This window comes from Sciurus carolinensis, chromosome 1 (assembly GCF_902686445.1).
Source record: "Sciurus carolinensis chromosome 1, mSciCar1.2, whole genome shotgun sequence".
NCBI classification, from domain to species: Eukaryota; Metazoa; Chordata; class Mammalia; order Rodentia; family Sciuridae; genus Sciurus; species Sciurus carolinensis.
In genome coordinates this window covers 2,219,441-2,240,700 of record NC_062213.1, presented here as the reverse complement: position 1 = coordinate 2,240,700, position 21,260 = coordinate 2,219,441, and the positions used below count along the sequence as shown (strand labels likewise).

At 60.5% G+C, this 21,260-nt stretch overlaps 2 protein-coding genes and 1 long non-coding RNA gene across 4 annotated transcripts; 1 reads left to right on the top strand and 2 right to left on the bottom strand.

Annotated features, from left to right (window-relative positions):
- Window positions 1–8,659: 8,659 nt before the first annotated feature.
- On the bottom strand, window positions 8,660–14,891 carry Jrk (Jrk helix-turn-helix protein). 2 transcript variants are annotated; one of them, XM_047562252.1, is made up of 3 exons: window positions 12,320–14,891; window positions 11,202–11,955; window positions 8,660–10,772 (listed from the first exon to the last, which is right to left on the bottom strand). In XM_047562252.1, the coding sequence occupies exon 3, from the start codon at window positions 10,358–10,360 to the stop codon at window positions 8,711–8,713; it is 1,650 nt and encodes a 549-aa protein (XP_047418208.1). In that variant the 5' UTR covers window positions 10,361–10,772; window positions 11,202–11,955; window positions 12,320–14,891; the 3' UTR covers window positions 8,660–8,710. The 2 variants fall into 2 exon arrangements, with proteins under 2 accessions (XP_047418208.1, XP_047418199.1); XM_047562243.1 differs by lacking the exon at window positions 11,202–11,955.
- Window positions 14,892–15,924: 1,033 nt separating this feature from the next.
- LOC124991606 (uncharacterized) lies at window positions 15,925–21,255 on the bottom strand. The gene is made up of 5 exons (XR_007109905.1): window positions 20,438–21,255; window positions 19,394–19,563; window positions 18,931–19,107; window positions 16,445–16,694; window positions 15,925–16,036 (listed from the first exon to the last, which is right to left on the bottom strand). It is a non-coding gene; the product is annotated as an uncharacterized LOC124991606 (long non-coding RNA).
- Window positions 17,448–19,641, top strand: Psca (prostate stem cell antigen). Its single transcript, XM_047562283.1, has 3 exons — window positions 17,448–17,575; window positions 18,621–18,728; window positions 19,062–19,641. The coding sequence occupies exons 1-3, from the start codon at window positions 17,524–17,526 to the stop codon at window positions 19,271–19,273; spliced, it is 372 nt and encodes a 123-aa protein (XP_047418239.1). The 5' UTR covers window positions 17,448–17,523; the 3' UTR covers window positions 19,274–19,641.
- Window positions 21,256–21,260: the final 5 nt, after the last annotated feature.

Genomic DNA, 21,260 nt, shown 5'->3' with positions numbered 1-21,260 from the left:
GGAGCTGCTGTGCTCCTGGCTGACCGGGGAGACTTTGCAGGCAGAAGCCTCATGGACATGCACACAGAAGGCCAAGAAAGCAGATGCAGACCCAGGCCATCTCTCTGGTCAGCCGGATGCTGGACACCATGTCACCTGGTGCTCACTCATGCATGATGTCCTCCTGAGCACACACAGCCTTGAACTCATGGCAATTGTGCAGCAGGTGGATAGGACCTCTTTCTTCATGTCTCCCTCAGGTCTGGGACCTTGCCACAAAGGTCTGTTCTTATCAGGATGGTATCCCCAGGGCCTGCACATAGTAGGTGCTCAATAAGTGTGATAAAAAGGTAAAGAGGGAGCAGCCAACTCTGGATGGTACAGCCCTGGCCCAAAAGCTTTCTGAAGCCTGGCGGCTGCATACTGACCCACATCACCCACTGCGTCCCTGCTGGGTCAAGGACATGGGCCTGGGACTTCGCTCCATCCTGGAGTCTAACCCTTAGCTTCTCCCTGGTTTTTCCAGGCCTGGGTCCCCTCCAGGGACTGGCAAAGGACCTCAGTGACCTCCCCCCACACCCTCCCTTGGCCTGTCCTTCCTGGCTACCCGCTGGCTAAAGAGCACAGCTTCTGACCTTCAGGCAGGTCTCTCACCTGGGCTCTGGCCAGTCCAGCGCCAGGGAGATGAGGAGGCAGGACGAGAGGGCCAGGTGGGTGTTCGTCCCCTCCCCTCTCGGCCTCGTGTGACTTCTCAGGCTGTGGTTTCTGCTTCCACAGGGACTCAGCCCTGGGCTCAGGAGACCCTGCCTCCCCATCCCTGCAGAGCTGCTACGATTGCTGGGCTCTTGGTGGCCCCAGCCTCTCCTCCGAGCCTCCCCTGGTCCTCGCTGATGGTGCCCCAGGTCTGGCTCCCTAGACCACACGTGGCGCAAGGGGCACTGCTATAGCCCTCATCCTGGGTGCAGATCGCGTGGCCGCTGTCAGCACCACTGCCAGAAACAGGCTGCGTCCCGCTGGCCGGCAAGACCAGGTCCCACCCTGCAGATATTTCCACGAGGTTCTCAGGTTGTTGACAGGCTGGAAATCATCTGGAGCCTGTGTCCTTGGCACTCATTTACATAGGTGTGGAGACGTGTGCATTTCCAGGTGTCTGACCACTCACCTACCAGCCTTCTAAAAGCATGGAACTCTCAGATATTTATTTCAAAAGTCACCACCAGTGATATACTTGTTGCCCAGATTTCCTGGGCGTCCCACCTGGCACACGATGATGGAACCTACCAGGTAGAACGTGAGTGCCCTGCCCCAGACCCTGGTCACCTCCACTCTGTTTTCTGCCCGTATGATTTCGCCTGTTTGAAATGTTTGCTAAGTGGGACCCTCCGTGGTTTCCCATGTGCCTGGCTCGTTTCACATAGATGGTCTACAGACTTACTGCTGCGATTCAGCACCAGCCCCTCCCGGGGCTCACGGGGCAAGGACTGGCGAGGCCGGAAGGGAGAATGGCAAAGGTCCACAGCAGCTGGTGGCATAGAACTAGACTGTAGACATGGGTGACAGGTACACCTGTCCTTTGTAAAACTTTTAAAGGACTCAGTGGCATTTTGATCCACTTTGTAAACCAGAAACCAGGCTTGCCAGCCCACTGCCCCACATAATGTCAGTCAATAAAATCCAATCAGCAGGACAGCCCAGAGTCCTGCAAGGGACCAGGAGGCCCGGTGTCCTCCCAGGTGAGGAGATGCTTCACTCTGGACTGGCACTGGTGGCATGCTGCGTTGGAAACCGATGGCCAGGGTGCAGCTGCGGGCACCTCCACCGGGAGTTTTGCTGAGCACCTGCTGGGAACAGGCCATGGCAGGCACAGACACCAAGGCAGGGCTCCCCCAGATCGGGCTGCATCTAGAGATCAGATGGCCCAGGGCTCTGGGAGAATTTCTGGATTTGCTCCTACAAGATTTCAACCAGAAAAAAAGAAGCCACCAGGGTTAGTCCTCCTCTTTGGTGAAGCATGAACCTGTTCGCCTCACGGGACAGAGGAAATGGCTCTGGGCTGCTCCTGGGGCAGCCTAAGGCACTGACTGCTGGTGGTCCCGGCGAGCGGGCCGGCTGAGCAGGGTGGGTCGTCCTAGCTTCTGACACAGCCACACGCATGTACACACTGCCACAGCGCAGTGGGTCGTGGCGGGGGAGCTCCTCAGAAAACCGGGTCTCCCCGTCACACCCGGGTAAGGGGTTCCTGCCCCCTGGAGCAGGATGAGCCCCCAAACTGTTGCCAGCTTCCCGCTTCACACAGACGGTGTCTGTCCTCACCCTCCTGTTTGGAGCTCAGTCTGCAGGAGGTCACAGCCCTGGCAGCCCATGGCCTCACTGGCTGGCATCCAAGGAAGCCAAGGTAAGGTCACACACTTGTCCCCTGTGGCAGCAGAGGTCCTGACTCAGTGAGTCCCCAAGGCCGCCTTGAGGACTGAGGTGAGGACACAGGTGGAGCGGAGCCCACGACACGGGGAGGTGAGTTGACTAGCTGATGCCCTGGGTTGTTTTATTCACTTGTTTTAGCTGCAAAAAGCAGTTTTGGTCTTTTTCCTTCCATCTTGTATGAGCCGCAGACCTAGCTGTCCATCCTGAGGGACAGCACACTCCACGGTGAGCAAGAACCTCTGTGGGGAGGGCACATTTTGCCTGCGCCCGGGGCAGGAGATCGGGGCTCTGTGGCCAGTGGGGAGTGGATTCTGCCTGATTTTAGGAATACACTGCAATTAGGGGCCAGGGTGCCAGGCAGGCGGCCAGGGACTGCTGACCTGGAGAGACGCTGGTCCAAGGGTCCTGCAGAGGGGGCTACCCCCAGCCTGGGAGGCCTCAGACCCCTGGCACATCTCCTCCCCCATCACACAAGAAGCAACCACAGCCTCCCAGCCGGGGGCCTCCCTCTGCAAGGCCACCCGCTGCCCCTCTGCTGTTCAGTAATAAGGTACACTGAGGGTTGGCGGCCTTGTTGCTGGAATCGCAAATAGGCGGAGATTTACAAGTGTCCTGAGCAGGGCGACCCCTTCGCTGCAGAGGGGCCTTGGCTAGGGCCTTTCGGGAAATCAAACCCTGGGTTAGACTCCTCTGTCCCGTGAACAGGACGGTTCGCTCTCTGGGGAGATGGGGTGTGCTGGTGAGGGGCTGGCGCCAGGAGAGACTAAGCAGGCAGAGGGCTCCCTGTTAAGAGCTGTAGCCCTGCTGCCCTCCCGGGTCCTAGACCCGCCACACCCCGCCTAGCTCAGGTGGCCCACCACTAAGGGCCAGAGCCACCTACCACCACTGTGTGTCCTCAGAAGCCTCCCCCCAGAGTTCAGGCCCTGTCCTCAACAGGGAGGTCACTGTGACTGTCACAGCCCCCATCCAGGTTCCTCTCCCTTCCAGGATGGGCTGGGCCTCCCTGTCCTCAGACAACAGCAAGACAGTTGGTGTCCAGGCCCCCACCTCTGACCCCCTGGGCCCCAGGAGCCTCACCTCACCACACCCTGCAAGTCCTGGGCTAAGTCCAGCACCTCCAGGAAAGGGGACAATCCTGTCCACGTGTCCATGTCTGCAAGGCGGCTGCCGCCATGGGTGGGCCGGGCAGGAGTGTGGCTCTCCACCCAGGGCAGGGCAGGGCAGCACTTGGCAAGGGAGGTCTCAGGTGAGGCAGAGCCACGCTCCCTAGTTGGCCCCAGTGCCCTCTGAGGCCCAGACCCCTTTCCCTCCCCTCTGCGGGCAGCAAGGACATCGGCTAGTGGAGCGAGCCTCATGGACCGGTGGACGTGTTTTCAATGACTGGGGATGTGAGGGTGTTGGCTCTGTAGATACTTCCTCTGCCCCTCCTCCTGGTGTCCCCAGGACGGGCACAAGGGTGCGCAGGGGTGTCCACATTTCTGACACTGCTGATCTTCTTCTCACTCTCTGCTTTTCCAACTGCACGATTTCTATCCATCACCTCGTTCAGGTTCACTGCTTCGTTCCTGCCCGTCTGGATCTACTGTTGGGTGCCTGCTGGATTTTTAATTTCAGTAACTGTCCTCTTCAACTCCATGGTGTCTGTTTTTTCTTACATCATTTACTGACAGACTCTATTTTATGCAATGAACGTCTGGGGCCTTCCCTTCGCTCTCCCCTGTTTACATGGGGTGCCCTTGGTCTTTAGTATAGTTACAAGCTGCTCTTGCTGTGGCAGGCAGTTCCCGTCACCTGCTTCCCCGGTGACCAGCCGCACTGTTCCTTAGCACACTTCATACTTTTCGGTTGGAAAGTGCATGTTGCAGTCCCCCTCACACAGGCTGCAGCGAGAGCCCAGGACCACCAGTGCGTTCAAGGGGACCACGAGGCCCACGCCAACCCTGTGGTTCACTGTGCTGAGGCTGGCAGGGTCACTCCAGCAGTCACGAGTCACACTTCCCTGCAGCCCCCGCAGGAGCCCCGCCCGGACCGCTCCCTAGGGGCACAGCCTGGGTGCCGGTCAACCAGTGACGGGCGTTTGAATGTAGCTGTGCCCCCCGACTACAGGTTCTTGGCCACACAGGCTGTTGAACCCCACTGCCTGCGGCCAATGGTGCAACTGTTTTCAACAGTGCCCTGTGATAAATGGCTTCCCAGCTGAATCCAACCAAACGTGGGCTCCCTCACAGGGATGGTTCTCGAGGCGGGTCTGAAATTCGCTGCTGCCAGACAGCTGTCTGCTTGTCTCTCCAGTAGGGCTGTGACCTGCTCCCAGGTGCCTTTCTCCACCCCATCACCTGGTTGGTTTGTTCATGGGGTGCTGGGATCAAATCCAGGGTCTTGTCCACTCCAGGTACCTCCCTGCCACTGAGCTGCCCCAGCCCCACGGCCCTGCCCCATTTCTGAGAGTGCCCTTCCACTTGAACTTCGCGCTCCCGCAAATGAAGTTGGAGAGGGGTCTGGAGCTGCCTTGTGACCACTTGCCCCTGCCCAGCTCTGGGTTGCAGTGGATGCGGTCACATCTCTGCATGACGCCCCACTTCCCTACTTCAAGAGCTGAACACCGTCTCCTGAGCCGAGGCCTCCACCACCCACAGTGGGGCTCTCCTCCAATCTGACAGGGCTGTGATGTCAGAACATGAGGGCTGTGGAGGGCCTGCAGGCAGGGGACCTGCGCTGGCCTCACCTCCTGAGCAGGTGCTTTCCGGTCCTCTATAGACATGCTGCCGGGACCCCTGGCAGCTGGCTGAGCTCACGTGAGGGGGAGAAGAGGAAGTGAGGTGTGTGGCCCCAGGGTGCTCAAGGAGAGATGGACCTTGTCCTTCAGGCTGGAAGCAGACACAGGGTAGGGCCTGGAACAGTCTTGAAAAGATGTAAGGTCTATGGTTTCCACCATGACACTGTGGCAGAGGAGCCTGGCTCTGCCAGTCACACGGCTTCACCTCTGGACAGCTTCCTCCACTCAAGGATGCAGCCGCCACTGTGTAAGCACGATGGGCAGGGTGGATCTGAGGTCCACGCCCCCTCCCTCCTGGGTCACGGTGGACTGTGCGGGTCTGACCCCCAGAAGAGCAGGTGAGTCTTCCTTATCGTGAGCCCACGTGCCAGGAACGTGGCTGGTGCTGGGGACGGAGGGTGATGGCCGTTGGCTGGGCCTGCTCCCCCCACTGGCCTGCTCAGTACCTTAGGGCTGATGCAACAAGATGCCACAGACGACTGGACGTCGGTGCACAACAGGACTCGACTTCCCGTGGTTCAGAAGGCTGATGACCCACGGCTGCGGTCCTGCAGACCCAGGACCCGCAGCGGGCTCTCTTCCTGTTGAACTCCTGCACTGTCTGCCCCTTGCGAGGAGCCCAATCTCCGGGGCCCCACTCTGACTTCACCTACTCTAAGCACCTTCCACAGGCCCCTCCTCCTAACGCCATCCCCCGGGTCAGCATCTCAACACGTGAACCTGAAGAGGACAGTCAACAACAGTGCTGCCACGAGGACAGAGGCCACAGAGGCAGCACCCCACCCGAGGGCCGCGGGGCGAGCCGTCCCCAGTGCTGCCTCGGGGAAGTTCCCCAACACCAATCGCACACGCCCCAGGGCTGCAGAGCAGTCCAATCAGGGCAGCTGAACTAGGAGTCACGGCGACCCCATTAGACTCCGGTGCCTCCTCCCACTCGAGTCCAGTGCTGCAGACACCAGCCCGGAAACCAGGCCCGACTCAGTGGACAGGCGGCGACCGAGGACGCCGACTCCTGAATCCTCTCAGGAGGCAATGGGGAGCTGGTGCTGCTCTGGCACTGCTGAGGACACTGTGGCTCTGCCACCATCCGACTACCAGGAGAGGGGGTCAGCTGGGCAAGGAGGTCTCCAGGAAGTGGCCTTGAGGATCTGGAGGTGACAGGGAGGGCGCCTGCACCAGCAACACCTGCGGGGTGGGCATGCCACCCAGGATGGGCAGCTGCCCCAGCGCCCTCCCACTGGTGAGGATGGAGGGACTCAAGCACACAGGTCCTAACCTCAGGGGAGCCTGTGGGGAACCGATGGGACGGCAGAACCCCTCAACCAGCCCATCAACCTGCAGGGATGCTCAGTCAGTTCACAGCTGAGAAGGGGAAGGCACGCAAATGGGGCTCAGATCACACCACTCGAGACCACGGGGTTGCTATGGACCTCAGTCACCACTGGGGAAAGGGAAGGGGCAGAAATGACCCCACCAGCTCTGGTTTGGTCTGGCACAGTAGTCCACCACGGGAAAGATGCTGAGGGTGAAATGCTGGGCCACGTGAGCTTTGAAGAAACTGCTTACAACTGTCCAGAGAGCATGGAAGCCGCCGAGGGAGGAGCCCATGCCAGGCGCCGGGACCCAGTGCTCAGCGGTAAGCAGTGGCCCTGCGCCTCTCTCAGCCCGTGCCTCTGGCATTCCCTCACAAAGTCCGAACTCTCCAGTGACCAGCCCGTGAGGAAGCTGCCAACCGTCTTCAAAGGAGAGGACGGGAGAGAGCAAGGGTCCAAACCAAAGGAGACCGGCCCCTGCCGCTGGTTCTGGAAGGAGGGGTGCCCTTTGGCTACACAGCACCCCTACAGGACAGGAGCAGGTCATGAGGGTGAGAGTGATGTTCTGGGATGTAGTCTACAGGGCACAAATCACCTGTAGGCACCCTGGGAGGGCTGGCAGGAGGGCGCACATTCTCTTGGCAGGTTCAAAATTTGGCACTGCCAGCAACAGGTGTGACTCCTGCCCTCAGCCTGCAGTGCCTCAAGTCTCCACTGTGAGCCAGCAATGGCACAACGCAGATGCACAGGTGTCCCCCACATGCATGAGGGAACAGCATGATGGCAACACAACACAAGGCAACAGGGCCCCAAAAATCAGCAACACAACTTCAAAACTATCTGGTTTTTATAATCTCCACACATGCTTTGAAGAAGTACACGTTTGGGCTGGGGATACAGCTCAGTTGGTAGAGTGCTTGCCTCGCAGGCACAAGGCCCTGGGTTCAATCCCCAGCAGCGCAAAAAAAAAAAAAGAAAGAAAGAAATACACGCTCTACAGCGCAGCGCTACATCGATGATGACGAGGACCTGCGTCTGGACAAACTAAAAACGACCCACTCCCTAAGTCCCTCGGCTCTCACAGACCCAGTAGATCCTCCTAGTGGAGTACATAAGGAGCGCTGGGATGAAACCGTGCCGACTCAGCTGCCGGGATGGGAATCAAGAAGGAACGGAGCTCAAGGACGAAGAGTGAGCATGGAACACCCACCTCGCGTACACCACGAGCAGCGGATGCAGAGGACAGGCCTCTGGAGTCACAGCCAGGCAGCCCAGTGCTGCTAAAGGTAAAACTGCAGGTGGGCTAAGGCTGGGGTGACCACGTCCTAAGTCGACCTCCATAATACCCACCGGTACAAGCCGGGCCTTCCCCAAGAGCATCGCTGACCTAGCAACAGCAAGGACGAAACCTTCCACACTGCTGGAACCTGTTCTGCTGGCTGCAGTGGCTGTGTGGAAATCTGAGACTAATCTCTGAATGCCTGCCAGAGACTGTTCACTGAAGGGCTGTAACTGAAATTCTAGGGTGCATGGGATGCAGACTTTGTAGTGGCCTCTGAGCCAAAGGCTACAAACAACACAGTTCTGTGGTCCCTGGGGGTCACAAGAGGGTCTGGCCAGGCAGCCCTAACTGCACAGTGAGGCCTGGGCCTGCAGGCAACAAGGGACACTGCAGAGTCCTGCTGCCGAGCATGATCCTGGCGGAAGTAGGCATGTGCCAATGGGGTGATGTGTGGCCAGAGGGCACTGGAGGCCAGGAACTGAGTCACAGCCTTTTCCCACTAAGTCACTGCTCTCAGACTCCAGACTGGGGGCCCACCCAGCACACGAACAACTGCCAGCCAGCAGAGCCAGCCTCCTGAGCACGGGAGGTGCTGCCCCCTGTGGGCCTGCACAGGGCTCTTCTCTGCTAGGACAGACACGCCTCTACCCAACACAACAAGGCTTGCCAGGCAACACAAGATGCAGGATCCACCCAGCCTGGCCCGTTTCAACTAGAGGCGGCTTGGGCATGCTTAAGGTTGGATGGCCTCTTCCCGAAGGCCTCCCATCAGATGACGTAGCATAGGTAACATCCATCAGCGAACACGCAGGCCTGGGTCCTTCTGAGTAACAGACACTGGCGGGGCACCACCCCTGGGCAGCTCTCTTGCCCAGAGGGCAGTCTGTGTCCCAGGACTGAGCACACATTCCAGGGGCCAAATGGGTGCGATGACAGCCATCAGTTGTCACCGGCTGTGGATGAGCAGGGCAAGTCGGGGTGGGCTGTGGCCCTGCACCCACCAGGGCCATCCTGGAGGGCCTCGAGCTTCACTGCGGCCCTCAGCTGTAGCTGCCTCCTGAAGGCGGAGTGCAGCGCCTGCAGCTGCCCCACCTCCTGTGAGCTGAAGCAGGGCTGCCGCTCGGCGAAGTGCAGGAGCGCCTGGAAGGCTGCGGCTGCCTGCTCCCAGGCCACCCGGGACTCGGCCTCCTCCCCAGCCTCCGTCTCCACCTGGCCTGCGTCCCCGTCGGCCTCGGTCAGCAGCGCAGCAGCGGGCGCCTCCTCCACTGCCCTCCCGGTGCCGGGCAGAGGCCTGCGGCCCGGGCAGAAGGGGCCCTCCCCCGCGAGCTCGAGGATGTGAGCGAAGGCCTTGTTGTGCGGCTTGGTGCTGCAGCGCTCGGTCTCCTCTTCCTCCTCGCCCTCGGAAGAGCCTCCGGCAAACGTGACTGAGGGCCACAGCTTCCTCCAGGCCCTCCTGAAGACGTGGCCGGGCACAGCGTTCCAGGCACAGGCCACACTGAGTATGGCATCGTTCATGCTATACCGCGGGTGGAAGCCCTGCAGGCTCACGGGAGGGTTGATAAAGTGCCTCATGAAGTCCCTTCGAATGCCCTGCTCCATGGGCTGGATCAACGAGGTCACACTGGCAGGCAAGAAGATGGTGAAAATGTTATCAGACGCCAGCTCGGCCTCCTGGGGGTGGGCCCGGGAGTTGTCCAGCAACAGAATGGCCTTGCTGTCTTCCGGCAAACCTATCGTTCTAAAGTGTTCTCTCACCGAGGGGACAAAGATGCGATGAAACCAATCTGAGAAGATCTCCTTGTCCACCCAGGCATTACCCTGGGCCTTGTAGGCCACGGGCAGGTGTTGGATACCTGTGAAAGCCCTGGGACTGCGACACTTCCCAATGGCCAAGGGCTTGATTCTATGGGAACCTGTGGCATTGGCGCACATCAGGACAGTTAGTCTGTCCTTGCCCTGCTTGAGGCCGGGCACTGCCCCACCATCTGGGCTGGGGTTTGGCAAGCACCGCCAGAAGAGGCCGGTCTCATCGGCGCTGTAAACCTGCTCAGGAGACAGCCCGTGCTCAGTGGTCAAGCTCCTGAAGAAGCCACAGAACTGCTCGGCCGCCTGGTGGTCAGCAACCTGCTTCTCACTGGATGCGTCTAGCTTTTTAATGCCATGCCTGGCCTTAAAGCGCCAAAGCCACCCTCCAGAAAACACGCAGGGCTCAGTCAGCCGCATCTGCTCATAGAAGTCCTTGGCCTTCTCAATGAGCATGGGGCCGGACACAGGGATGCCCTCGGCCCGCTTCACCAGGAACCACTCATACAGCACCCGGTCCAGGTGCTCGAGCTTGGGTGTGTGGAGCGTGCGCCGCTGCTCCAGCGCCTGGTTGGAGTCAGAATTGGCGAAGAACCGGAGCAGCTGGGCCTTGTGGGCCTTGATGTCGTACAGGGTGGACATGCCCACGTTGTACTCCTGCATTAGCGCCTTCCTGCTCTCACCCCGCTCCAGGCGTGTGCAGATGTCAATCTTCTCCTTCAGGGTCAGCACCACCCGCTTCCGCTTTCCCCCTCTGCCCTTCACAGCAGCCTGCTTAGAGGCCATGGGAGGGGAAGACTGGCCTGCTGCCTCTCCTTCCCACCCTGGCTCCCCTCTGTGCCTCAGGTTCTCCCTCTCCTCTCTACTAATCCTGGGCTCAAGACCAGTCCTTCCTTGGCTCTACCTTCTACCTGCAGCAGCTTCTTGCCTCAGCTTCCCCTAGGCATCCAGGTTCTGGACTGCTCAGGCGTCAGCTTCTGACAAAGTGGTCAGCTGCTGGTCCTCTCTGCAGGGGAAATGTCCAGAATCGGTCTGCCCCAGACTGCTTGGTGTGGCTGGGTCCTCAGCCTTTGTCTCAGGACAGTGGCAGAACTTCCTCAAATAAGGCCCGGCCTCAAGCTCATGAAGGTTCTGTGGTATAAGTGAGGGGCTTTTCTCCAGGGTCCACAATGGTGTCTCACCCACAATGCTTCAGGAACTAAAAAGCAGATAAGAAAGAAAAACGTTAAGGAGCGTGCCTGGGACATATCTGAGCACACTATCATTACTTAGAACCACCAGGAAGCTTCACCTGAAACAAGTGCCCTGTTTGCTACAATAGTCCTGCAACCCCTCACTCCCTCTGGGAGGATTCAGCCTCAGTCCTTCCTTCTCCACTGTCAAGGGGAGGGCCTGCAGACCAGAGAGGTGGCAGCACCACAATCCTGCTCCATGATGTACAGGATCCACAAAGGAACTCCTGAGGGCCCCACCCTCCACCTCCCTCCCAAAGCCAAACGTGGACTGCTGCGTCCAACTTCCTGCAGTCCAAGGAGCCAAAGGGCTACTTAGAGGTGCAACATAAAAACATGCAGCCCCTAAGGCCACAACTCAAGAGTCCAGAGACACCAGGCTTGCCACCAGTCACCTCTAAGCAAGTCCTTCCCCATCTGAGTTGGCCTCCTGGTCTGCTCCTGGTAGTACTGGTGCTTTTGCGCAGTAGAGTGTGAGTGTGCACCCTGCCTCGCACAGCACACACGGCACCGTAGGCGCCTCTCACTGTGGAACAGGCGGCAATCAAGGCTGCAGTCCAGCCTCAGGAGGATTTCTAAAATGAAACTGGGGGAGATGTGGAATCACACAGGAACCTGTGAGGGGCCGACTAATTTCTGGAGGAGGCTCAGCACCAGATATGGACTATCATAAATGTTTCTTGGTGCTTGGTGTGCAGAACTTTGCAGGCGATACAAGGTGGCTGAAAACACTGCTGTCTGGCTTGCAAGACAAAATGCTTCCTTCAGAAATGAAATTAAGGTACTACTTCTGGAACTTTAAGCTCAAGACAACAAGGCATGGCGAGATATTCAGGTGGCTTCTAGCCTTGCAACTTCAAAGGAAGTACTGACACCACGAGGCCAGTGACCAACACTTCAAGTATCCACCTGAGCCCAAGGGTGGGCAACACACTGGGGGCTGCGGACAGGACAGAGCTGAGGCAGGAGAGAGGGGCTCATGCACGCTCAGATCCCGTCCTGCGTGTGCGGAAGCACACTGCCTTAGAAAAGGGCCCGAGGCATTCAGGCCGAGGATGTTAAGAAAGGTCCTTCCGCCGGCGGACTGTGCTTGTCTGCGGGCAAGGGCGGAATGCGGGAGAAAGATGCGAAAGACGAGTATCCTGGAGACTGGGCAGGAGAGGAACGGAATCCCGGAGGATGGCGCGCGGGACAGACTGCGGCGAGGGGCGCGGAGGCGGCCGAGGGGCACCGCTCGTCTCGAGAGGCTGGGGTGAGAGCGACTGCATCGCGGGACCACGACCGGGAGCAACTCCGTGCGTGCGAGGCAAGCAGAGGCGAAGCCCCATTCGGGCTCCGGGCGCGGCCCGGCCGGCGGGGGCGCCAACCCAGCTGGGCACGCCGGGAGCGCTCGGGGGTCGCGCAGACCCGGTCCCGGGACGGCGGCGGGAGGCAGGCCCGGGCCCGCGAGCCGCGAGGACGCCGCGGCCGCCCAGCCCCGCCCCGCCGGCCGCCCGCACCCGGGCCCACTCACCTGTGTCCGGGCCGCCGCGGTCGGCCGGAAGTGCCGCCACACCGCTCTCTCCAGCCCGCGCCTCGCCGCTCCCCAGCCACTTCCGGGACGCTCTAGGCAGGCGGAGGACTCGTCCTCTCGGTGGCCCTCCAAGGGGTGCCCCCGGGACTGGAAGCACCTGGCGCAGGGGTGCTGCAGGGCACGCGGGCTGGGTTTACCGGGTGCTGCCGGCCCCGCGCTGTGCGAGGCTTGTTGGGGCCGCTGTTGCTAGGCCAGGTCTGCCGCAATGTGGCCTCCCCACAGTGGCATCCCGCTCAGCCTCTTTCTTAGCTGGAGCCTCATCCGTGGCTCACGTAGGTGATTTTGAGGATGAGGTTTGAAACAGGTGAGCTGGAGAGGCTTCTCTGAGATTTGGGCTGGTATTGGTGGGGACTCGAGGACCTCCAGCTGTTTTGCGGGGGCACTGTTGGGCTGAATGATGCCCAGAGGGTGCCCACATCCTAATCCCCAGAACCTGTGTGTATGTGGCCTGGCCTGCCAGAGGAGACTTGGCAGATGCGACTAAGGTTCCTGAGATGGCAGGTTATTCTAAGGCCCAGTGTAATCCCAAGGGTCCTGTAAGAGGGAGCAAGAAGGTCAGGTGGGAGAAGACAGTGTGGCCATGAAGGCAGAGAGATCACCGCAGGGACAGGTGAGCCCTGTGCTTTGTGGCAGAGCCTCAGAGTGCCGGGGAGGGGGGCCTTCTAGAGGCTGGGAAAGCCAGGAACAGATTCTGTTGGGGTGCACCCGTGACGCCTGGAGCTTAGCATCGAGACTCAGCTCAGACGCTGACCTCTTGCTTTGGCTGCTGCACGGGGAGCCACCCTGCAACTCACCAGTAATCCCGGACCCAGCAGCCATCCTGTGGTCAGGAGTTGCATGCTGGAGGTGAAAGTTTGACGGAGGAAGAAACAGTGAGACCATGGCTCTCATTTATGGTGTCACAGCCACCACAGAAGCACATAGAGACGGGCAACTCGTCCTTAATTCACATTCCTCCCTTGGCCCAGCCCTACCACCACCTGATTCTTTCCTTGCCTCCCTTGGTGGTCCCCACCTGTTGGCTCTCTAACCACTCATACTCCCAGGTGGTCTCCATTATCAAGTCCTCAATACCAAGGAAGGCTGGCTGCTCGAGTCATCTCTTGCCAGGACCCTCCCTGAAATCCGAACTGCTGTTTCCTATCCAGCACTGCTGCACGGCTTTCTGGGAGGCACTTCAACCAGCGTTTCTCGAACAGACCCTGCTGCTGTCTTTGCTGCACGCACAGCGCTCCCTGTCTCCACAAGGCACTCCACCTTCTCACTCCAGCCAGAAAGCTCGGGGTCACCCCAGGCACGCATCCCACAGACAGGAATGCGGACGGGCTCTGCCCCTGCCCCACGCCCTGCAGCCGCCCAGCCCCTGGTCTGTGCTTAGCCCGGCAGTTGTCTTACTAACACACACACACTGCTCTTTTCTTTGTCCGTTGTCTCATTGTCAGCTTCTGGCTGCTCCAGAGGGAACCACCCCGAAACTCAGTGGCTTGACAGGAGCTGTTTCTAGAATGAAGTGTACCTGACAGGAAGAGACCCCAGACCCCCAGGCTCCCTCCCAGGGCTTCCAGGAGAGCCTGGTGCCCAGGCTGGTTGGCCTACCTGTGTGGGTCTCTGCTGCCGCCTAGTGGGCCCAGAATGAAATGCACCTCCCAGACCCACTGTGCTGGAAGAGGGGGACTGGGCATGGAACTGGGTCCTTGGGGGTCACTCCAGGACCCCTGGGCCTCATTTGAAGGACTGAGTTCACTCTGGCAGTGGGGAGGGGGTTTGGAAAGACAGGAAGCGAAGGGCATTGATGTCCACTGGGGCCTGGCACTGAGCACTCTCCTCCACTGGCCATCCCCCAGTTCACAGGGTCAAGCCCTCAGACCACTGCCACAGCCTCCTTGCTGACCACCTCCTATCCCCCTCACAGCCAGAGTGGCCTTGGAGAGGTCAGTCTGGTCAGATCATTCCTCCCTCCCTGAAAAAAGCCTGGGTCCTTGAGGCCAAGTGGTCTAGTCTCCCCAGTCCTCTCCCAAGTCCTGGGTCTTCCCATCCTGCATGCTGTGCCCTCCCTTCAGCCCTTTGCCTGGACGTGGGCCTGGACCCTGGCAGTGCTCCTTGCTGTAGCTATGGAGGCCTCAGGTGGGGAAATCTCCAGCCAGTCCTCCCTCCAGGAGGGTCACAGGGATACCCATCTCCCACAGCAAAGAGGGGACTTATGACACTCGGGGCCAGATGGCAGAGAAAGGAAACTGTCCTGGGTGGGCGTGGGGCTCAGGGTTGGGGGTGCAGTTGGACAGGAGGGAAGGCTGGTTTGGGGCTGGGTCCTCTGGGAAGTAGAGGTAGGTGGAATGGCAGGGGGTAGGTCACAGGATGAGGGCAGGGCTGTGGGGCCCTCGGCTGCCCAGTCTGCTGCCTGTGGGTCTCTTGCCCCACGCCCACATCTGCATACAGGCTCACGTCCCACGCAGCACACAGTCCACAAACAGCAGCACACATCAGACCCCACGCCGAGTCCTCAAGACACGGCCTTCTCTTCCAGGACCAAGACAGGCCAGCCTTCCACGGGAAAAGACCTGCGGTGGTGTAAATGGAGGTCGGTTCTTTTCGCAATTAACATTGCTGTCTTATCTTTAAAAAACTAGCTCTGCACGAAATAAACGATACAAAATGTGTTCAGCAGGCGTCTGAGTGGGAGCTTCCGCTGGAAGAGGGGTCTGTTGGCAAGACCTCTGTGAGGGGTTCACACCAAGAAGCAGCAGCTCCTGTGGCATGTGAGCAGGCAGGATCCTCAGGGAGCCCAGGAGGGTTGAGCCGCAGTGTCTGGGCGGGTCAGGTAGGGCCAAAAGAACAAGAAAATCTGGAGTCCCAGGAACTGGCTAGACAACAGGGACAGAGGCAAGCAGTGAGTCATGTTGAGGCCACATCTGGACCCCATCCACTCATGGAGGGGTCATACCCTTCTGCAACAAGCCTTCCCAGGAAGAAGGACCACCAGAGGGTCCGGCTCAGGTGTGTCTGGTATGTGCCTGAAGTGTGAACCGAGGGCAGGCATCAGTGTGTGAACGTGATCCTGGCTTATTTGGGGACCAGGGCCAGAGTTCAGAGTGAGGTCTCAGTGCTGGGCTGAGGTCAGGGTGGGGCTATAAGGAAACTGTGGCTATGGTTTTCAGTTTGGGCTGTGGCTACGAGGCCACCCTCAGACCAGAGCGCTCACCCTTGGCTCTACTGACATTTGGGGCAGGGCTCCAGAGAGGGGAGTGGCCGTCCCATGCATAGCAGGATGCTGAGCAGATCCCGGGCCTGGGCCCACTCGACCCACTGCCAGCAGCACCTCTGGTTGGACAACCCAAACAGCCTGCAGGCGATGCTAAACAAACACGGGTGCAGAAACGTGGCCCGAGAACCGCGCCCTCACTGACCCGATGCGCGTCACAGCCAGTCAGCAAACATTTACCCACCTGAAAACGCCTGGGGAAGGAGTGCTCCAGGCCAGTGCAGGTGCCGGGCACCACCAGTGCAGAGACAGATAAGGAAGCCCTGTCCAGGGCAGCCAGGGTCCCAGTGGGCTGGGGCTGGTGGGAGAACCAGGCAGGTGAGCAGCCACGTGAGAACAGCCTTCAAGAGCTGAATTCCTCCTGTGTGTGGCACCTGCTGAGCTGACAGACCTGCGGGCTAGAGGACATGTTCAGAGAGAGAGTTCCAGATGAGCGCAGAGGGCAGGAGGGGTCCTGGGGATGCCACACTCCGCCCGTGTGACCCTGAGCCAAGTCCTGCCCCCACCGAGTCTCAGGTTCCTCACTGCAGGAAAGAGAACGTTCTGGGAGAAGAGACTGACCCAGGGGTGCTATATAGTTGGGCAGGGAGCCCCGGAGGGCCCGGGACTGCCTGGCCCAGTGGCAGCCGTGGCCTTCTGGGTACAGCAGAGTGCTGGAGGATCCAGGGCTTACGTCACCTCACCCCAAGGCTCTGGTGGCTCCTGTGAGCTGCTGGGCTCCAGGACCCCAGGATGCATGTGCCCTTGGCCTTCCTGAGCCACTCAGGAGTCCTGGGGGTTGGGCTGATTCCCTGAAACCTGCTTACCACCCAAGCACGCCCCAGGGCCTTTCCAGGGAAGGGAGAGGAGGAAGGCCTGGCAGTCATCAGCAGGGACAAGAGGGTATCAGAGGACAAGGGGCTCTCCCCAAGCCCTAAGCAGTGGCCATGGCTGAAACTTCTATTCACAGGCATCGGCTGGAGCAACAGTGTGCCCAAAGGGGTCACAGGAGCATGGCAGAGGGACCATGAATCACCCCAGTGCCAACAGCAGCAGGAAGCTGCTGGTGCCCTGGGCCTGGAAAGACAAAGAGAAGGAACAGTGACCAGAGGCTGGCTGGGGAAGCTGACCCACAGAACCTGGGCCCTCTCCCACAGGGACACAGCCCTGCTACCACAGCACCGCAGTCAGGGTGCTGGAGAGGGAGAGTGGGCCAGAGCAGGGTCAGGGTGTCTGGGTGGCTGCACACAACTGGTGCCCACTCCTCAGGCCGCCTCCATGTGTTCCCCAACTTCCTCGGCCCTAAGTTCCACGCTGTAGATCAAGTACGGTCCTGCTGGGAAAGCCCAGGACTGCCCGAGCTCCCCACTGGCCTCCAGACCCTTCCCCAGAGAAGGCACCTCCGCAACTGCCCGGGCCCCAGAACGTCCACTTAGCAGCTGCCCTTCCCAGCTGCAGATCTCTCTAGGATGCTTGGATCGAGGCCTCTGTCGCCTCACGGACTGAGTCTCAGGAGGTGCCTGTGAAGCCCATGGCCAGACATCTGGCTGAAGGACTGGGGAGAGGATGGCCTCCAGGAAGGCTGCCCTGTTCTGGCCTCCCGCTGGGAGGCATGAGGCATAATCTGGGGCCTGAGGACTCCCCAGCCCTCATCTTGGGGGTCAGCTAACAAATAGCCTCCTCAGGTAGAATGGCCCCACCCTGGGCAGGCTCCGTCCTCCAAAGGCAGCAAGAAGGACAAAGGGAGTGGGAGGGGCCACCTGGGAGGGCCCAGATTGGAATCTGCCCAGCCCTGACCCTCACTGGCTCCAAGGAACCCGTCACTGTGGGCCCACAGAGCCTCCCCTGCCTGCTGGAGTCATATAAAGCCTCCCTAAGGCCTGCGTCACCCTGCCCACTGGTGACCATGAAGGCTGTCCTCCTTACCTTGTTGGCCATTGACTTGGCCCTGCAGCCAGGTGAGGCCTCAACCAGCCATGGGGCAGAACTGAGGGAAGGGTCATGGGGTGGCCAGAGGGGTCCCCGGGGGCAGACGGGAGGAGGAAGAAGGCAGAGAAAGAGGGGGCAGGTGGGAGGAAGGAGGGGCGTCTCTGCCCACCGGCGCCTTGGCCCCTGGAGGGTGACTCTGGGCACACCTGGGAGCGGGGACGACTCACCCTGCAGCCCGCAGGGTTGGAGGGCAGGGCCTGGCTCTCAGAAGAGAAGCCAGGTGGACGGTGGGCAGCAATGCTGACCCACAGCCCTGGGAGGCACGGGGGCAAAGGTCTCAAGCTGAGCAGGGAAGGAAGGAGGACTAGAATGAGGAGGGGTGCGGGGGTGGCCCTGAGAGATGACCCCAGGGTCCCCAGGCCAGCTCTGACTTCCACTGACTCCAGTGGGAGCAGCGTGTGTCCAGGCGGAGGGTCCAAGGGGATGGTTCGGCTGTCCTGCCCTGCTGTGGCTGGGCAAGTCACTAGCCCTCGAAGACTTCAGCGTCCTCTTCTGGAAAGTGTGGGCAGAGGCCTGTCCTCGAGGCCACCAGGGAACTAAGCAGGACAACATTCTGAGGGTACCCAGAGTATGGCTGGGGAGAGGCTTGGACCTGTCGTCTACGGCCACTTAGAACCAGCTGCTTTAGCAGCTTTGAAGGGGGGACACCCTGGCAGCTGGGGTCACCAGACCCAGGGAGGGCAGGACCTGGCTAAGGCCCCGTGGTCACACAGCACCAAGAGGCCTGGGAGGAGCTGAGGCCTAGGTCTGAGGCCTGGTGGCCTAGGAAGTCAGGGAAGGGTCTCCAGACCCCGCCCCCGCTCCTCCCAGTGCCCAGCTGGGCCTGTCAGACGGGGCTAGCCAGGCCACACTGGGCCTGTTATCTCTGCCCTGCAGGGAGCACGACCTGCTAAGGAAGCCTTCAGTCCCTCACCATGGGCTGCGGTATGGGGTCCGCAGGGCCCTCCTGAAGGGTCGCAGCTCTCAGTGGGCTGGGGCCCTACACCCCTCTCCACTCTGACCTCCGCCCCCCAGGCAGCACCCTGCAGTGCTACTCCTGCAGGGCCCAGGTGAGCGACCAGGACTGCCGGAGCGTGCAGAACTGCACCCAGGCCCAGACCCAGTGCAGGACCGAGCGCATCCGTGAGTGCCGCCTGCCCCGCTCCCGCCCCACCACTGGAGGGACTGGGGACCTGGGCTGGGTCTCCACCACTGTTCAGCCTCTGCCCACCCAGCTTTCCGTCCATCACCCCCCAGACCCCCACCCATCACCCCTCATCACCCCCAACACATCTCCCCACCCCTGTCCTGCACTTGCCCACTCCCTCAGTCCATCTGGTGGTACCTGGACACGGACGGACAAGACCAGGGCCCTGGCCTCGTGCCGCTGGTAGCCTTGTGACAGCTTGGGGAGGCTGTGGAGCTGCAGTTAGGGTCAGCACTGGCCCTCCCCCAGCCATCACCATGCCCCTCCAGGTGCAGTGGGGCTCCTGACGGTCATCAGTAAGGGCTGCAGCTCCGACTGTGTAGAAGACGTGGAGAACTACTATGTGGGCAAGAAGAACGTCACGTGCTGTTCCACCGACCTCTGCAATGCCAGTGGGGGCCACAGTCTGCAGCCAGCCACCGTCCTGGGGCTGCTCGCCACACTCGGCAGCCTGCTGCTGTGGGGCCCTGGCCAGCTGTAGGCTCTAGGAGGTCCTGCAGCCAATGCTGTCCCTGGCGTCACGACCTGACAAAGGTCTGACCCTCCCCCTGCCCCCCACCTCCCATAACTCCCTCCAGGATGCCTGACTGCCGGCGTCCACCTGCCCAGCAGGCTGGGGTGTGGTGTCTTGGAACAGCCTGCAGCTGGCCCCTCTGCCACGGGCCTCTGGTGGCCACTGTTTCCACAGTCCCCTTCACCCGGAGGTGCCTCTTCCTCCAGGAAGCCTTCTCTGCCCTCTTCTCCAGGAGTTGAGCCAGGGCCCTGCAAAGGCTAAGAGACAGACAGGGTGGAAGTGGGTGAGAGGATCACAAGCCCTGGGAGTCTAGATGTGGTCTAGTTGGGGGAGAGAGGGACCACCCTGGGGCAGAAGCCCTAGCACATAGTATGCCCTTAATAAACGTCTGATGGGTAAGCTGGAGAGAGCCTGTGTCCTTACGCAGCCCAGGTCCAAGACTAGGCTGTGTCTGGGCTCCACCGAGGTCATGTCTGTGGTTGTGGCTGTGCCTTGCCTGAGAGGGCTAGCGCTCAGGCCTTGGCAGGAGCAGATGTGGTGCCCAGAAGAGAGGAGGTCCACAGGAGGCAGGAGGGCACCTCTCAGGGCTCTTGGCCTTTGATGTGCAGCCCTGAACATGTGGCCAAGACTGAACCTGGGTGCTCATCCACAGACTTCCCGGCCTGTGACAGGCCCAGTGCTCTTGGGAGGGGTGTGCTCTTGCTAGAAGGGCAAGTGCCCCTTTGGCCCCTACAAACCTGTTTTGTTTGTGCAAAGAGCTGCAGGTTCACAGCAAATGCTCCAAGGTTATAAAGGTGTCCCCGTGGTAGGCTGCCACCCTCACCCACCCTCCAGGCCCACAGCCTGCTCTAGGGTGCCCACCAGTGTCCTGGGCTCTCCGCAGCAGAGTGCTGGAGGCCCATGGAAGGACACGCCCCCTTCCTCAGGGTTCTGGGAAAGGCCCCCTGAAAGCTGCCTGGTGGGTGAGTCTCTGAACTCAAAGCACATAACGTCCTCTCTCTTAGCCCTGAGGGGCCACCCTCTCCAAGACGGGGCTCAGAGCCCAGCCAGACTAAGAGGTGTTACAGGGAGAACTGTGAGCAGTGCCTGGGGAGAGCTGGAGCCGCCCTGAGAGCGGGGAACTCCCTGTACCTGAGGGTCTCCAAGCAGATCCCACTGCCGCAGCTGCTGGCTGCAAAAGCACAAGACCCGGAAAAGCCCCATACGGTCCTGGGGCAGTGGAGTGGCCACTGGTGGTGCTGCCCCTGCGCACCGCTTCTTTTTAGAGCTATCTCAAACGTGCAGGGACACTGCGCTGCTGCGGTGGTCCCAGAGCCTGCTGGGCCGCGGCAGGTTCTGGGCCAAGTGCGGATCGAAGGGTCGCCTCCGGGGTCACCGGCATTCGCGGGCCTCGGACAGCCTAGGGGACGGCGGGGAGAGCCGGCTGGCTCTTCTCGTGGTCACCCCGCCATTCTCGGGGCAACCGACTGACACCGAGAGCTTGCGCTGCAGCCGGGAGGACAATGACTGGCACCACCGTCCCCGTTGCTGAGTCATTTGCGTCCGCCCGGCTCCTCCCCCTCCATTTCGGACGTTACTTGCTGCGGTTTCCAAAGCGGCGAAGGGCAGAAATGCTTGGAATGGGCTTGGGGTTACCAGGATCTTTGCGGGGTAGGGGTGAGTGTTGGGGGACGAGTAATGAGGTTGCAGGCGGGCAGTGAAATCCACACGGGACGCCGTCTGTGGGCGAGAGGCTGGGGGTAGCAGGTAGGTCAGGTGCCAGCGGAGGCCCGCAGCAGCGCCTCTGGGGACCCGCTGTGTTCCATTTTCTTTACAAAGTCCCGCAGCCTGGGCCCGAGAAACGGAGCCTCCGACTCAGCTCAGATAAGGGATCGGACTCAGGTCGCGTCCGCTCTTCAAGAGCTGTAGGGACACCGGCTCGGGACCCGCACCCGAAGCCAGAGTGCCGATCTTC

Bases quoted from the DNA above. Each gene is read 5' to 3' on its own strand.
- Psca (XM_047562283.1), top strand. From the start codon at position 17,524: ATGAAGGCTGTCCTCCTTACCTTGTTGGCCATTGACTTGGCCCTGCAG. The intron at 17,576-18,620 runs GTGAGGCCTCAA...TCCGCCCCCCAG, and splicing joins TGACTTGGCCCTGCAGCCAG to GCAGCACCCTGCAGTGCTAC. The intron at 18,729-19,061 runs GTGAGTGCCGCC...ATGCCCCTCCAG, and splicing joins GTGCAGGACCGAGCGCATCC to GTGCAGTGGGGCTCCTGACG.
- Jrk (XM_047562252.1), bottom strand. From the start codon at position 10,360: ATGGCCTCTAAGCAGGCTGCTGTGAAGGGCAGAGGGGGAAAGCGGAAG.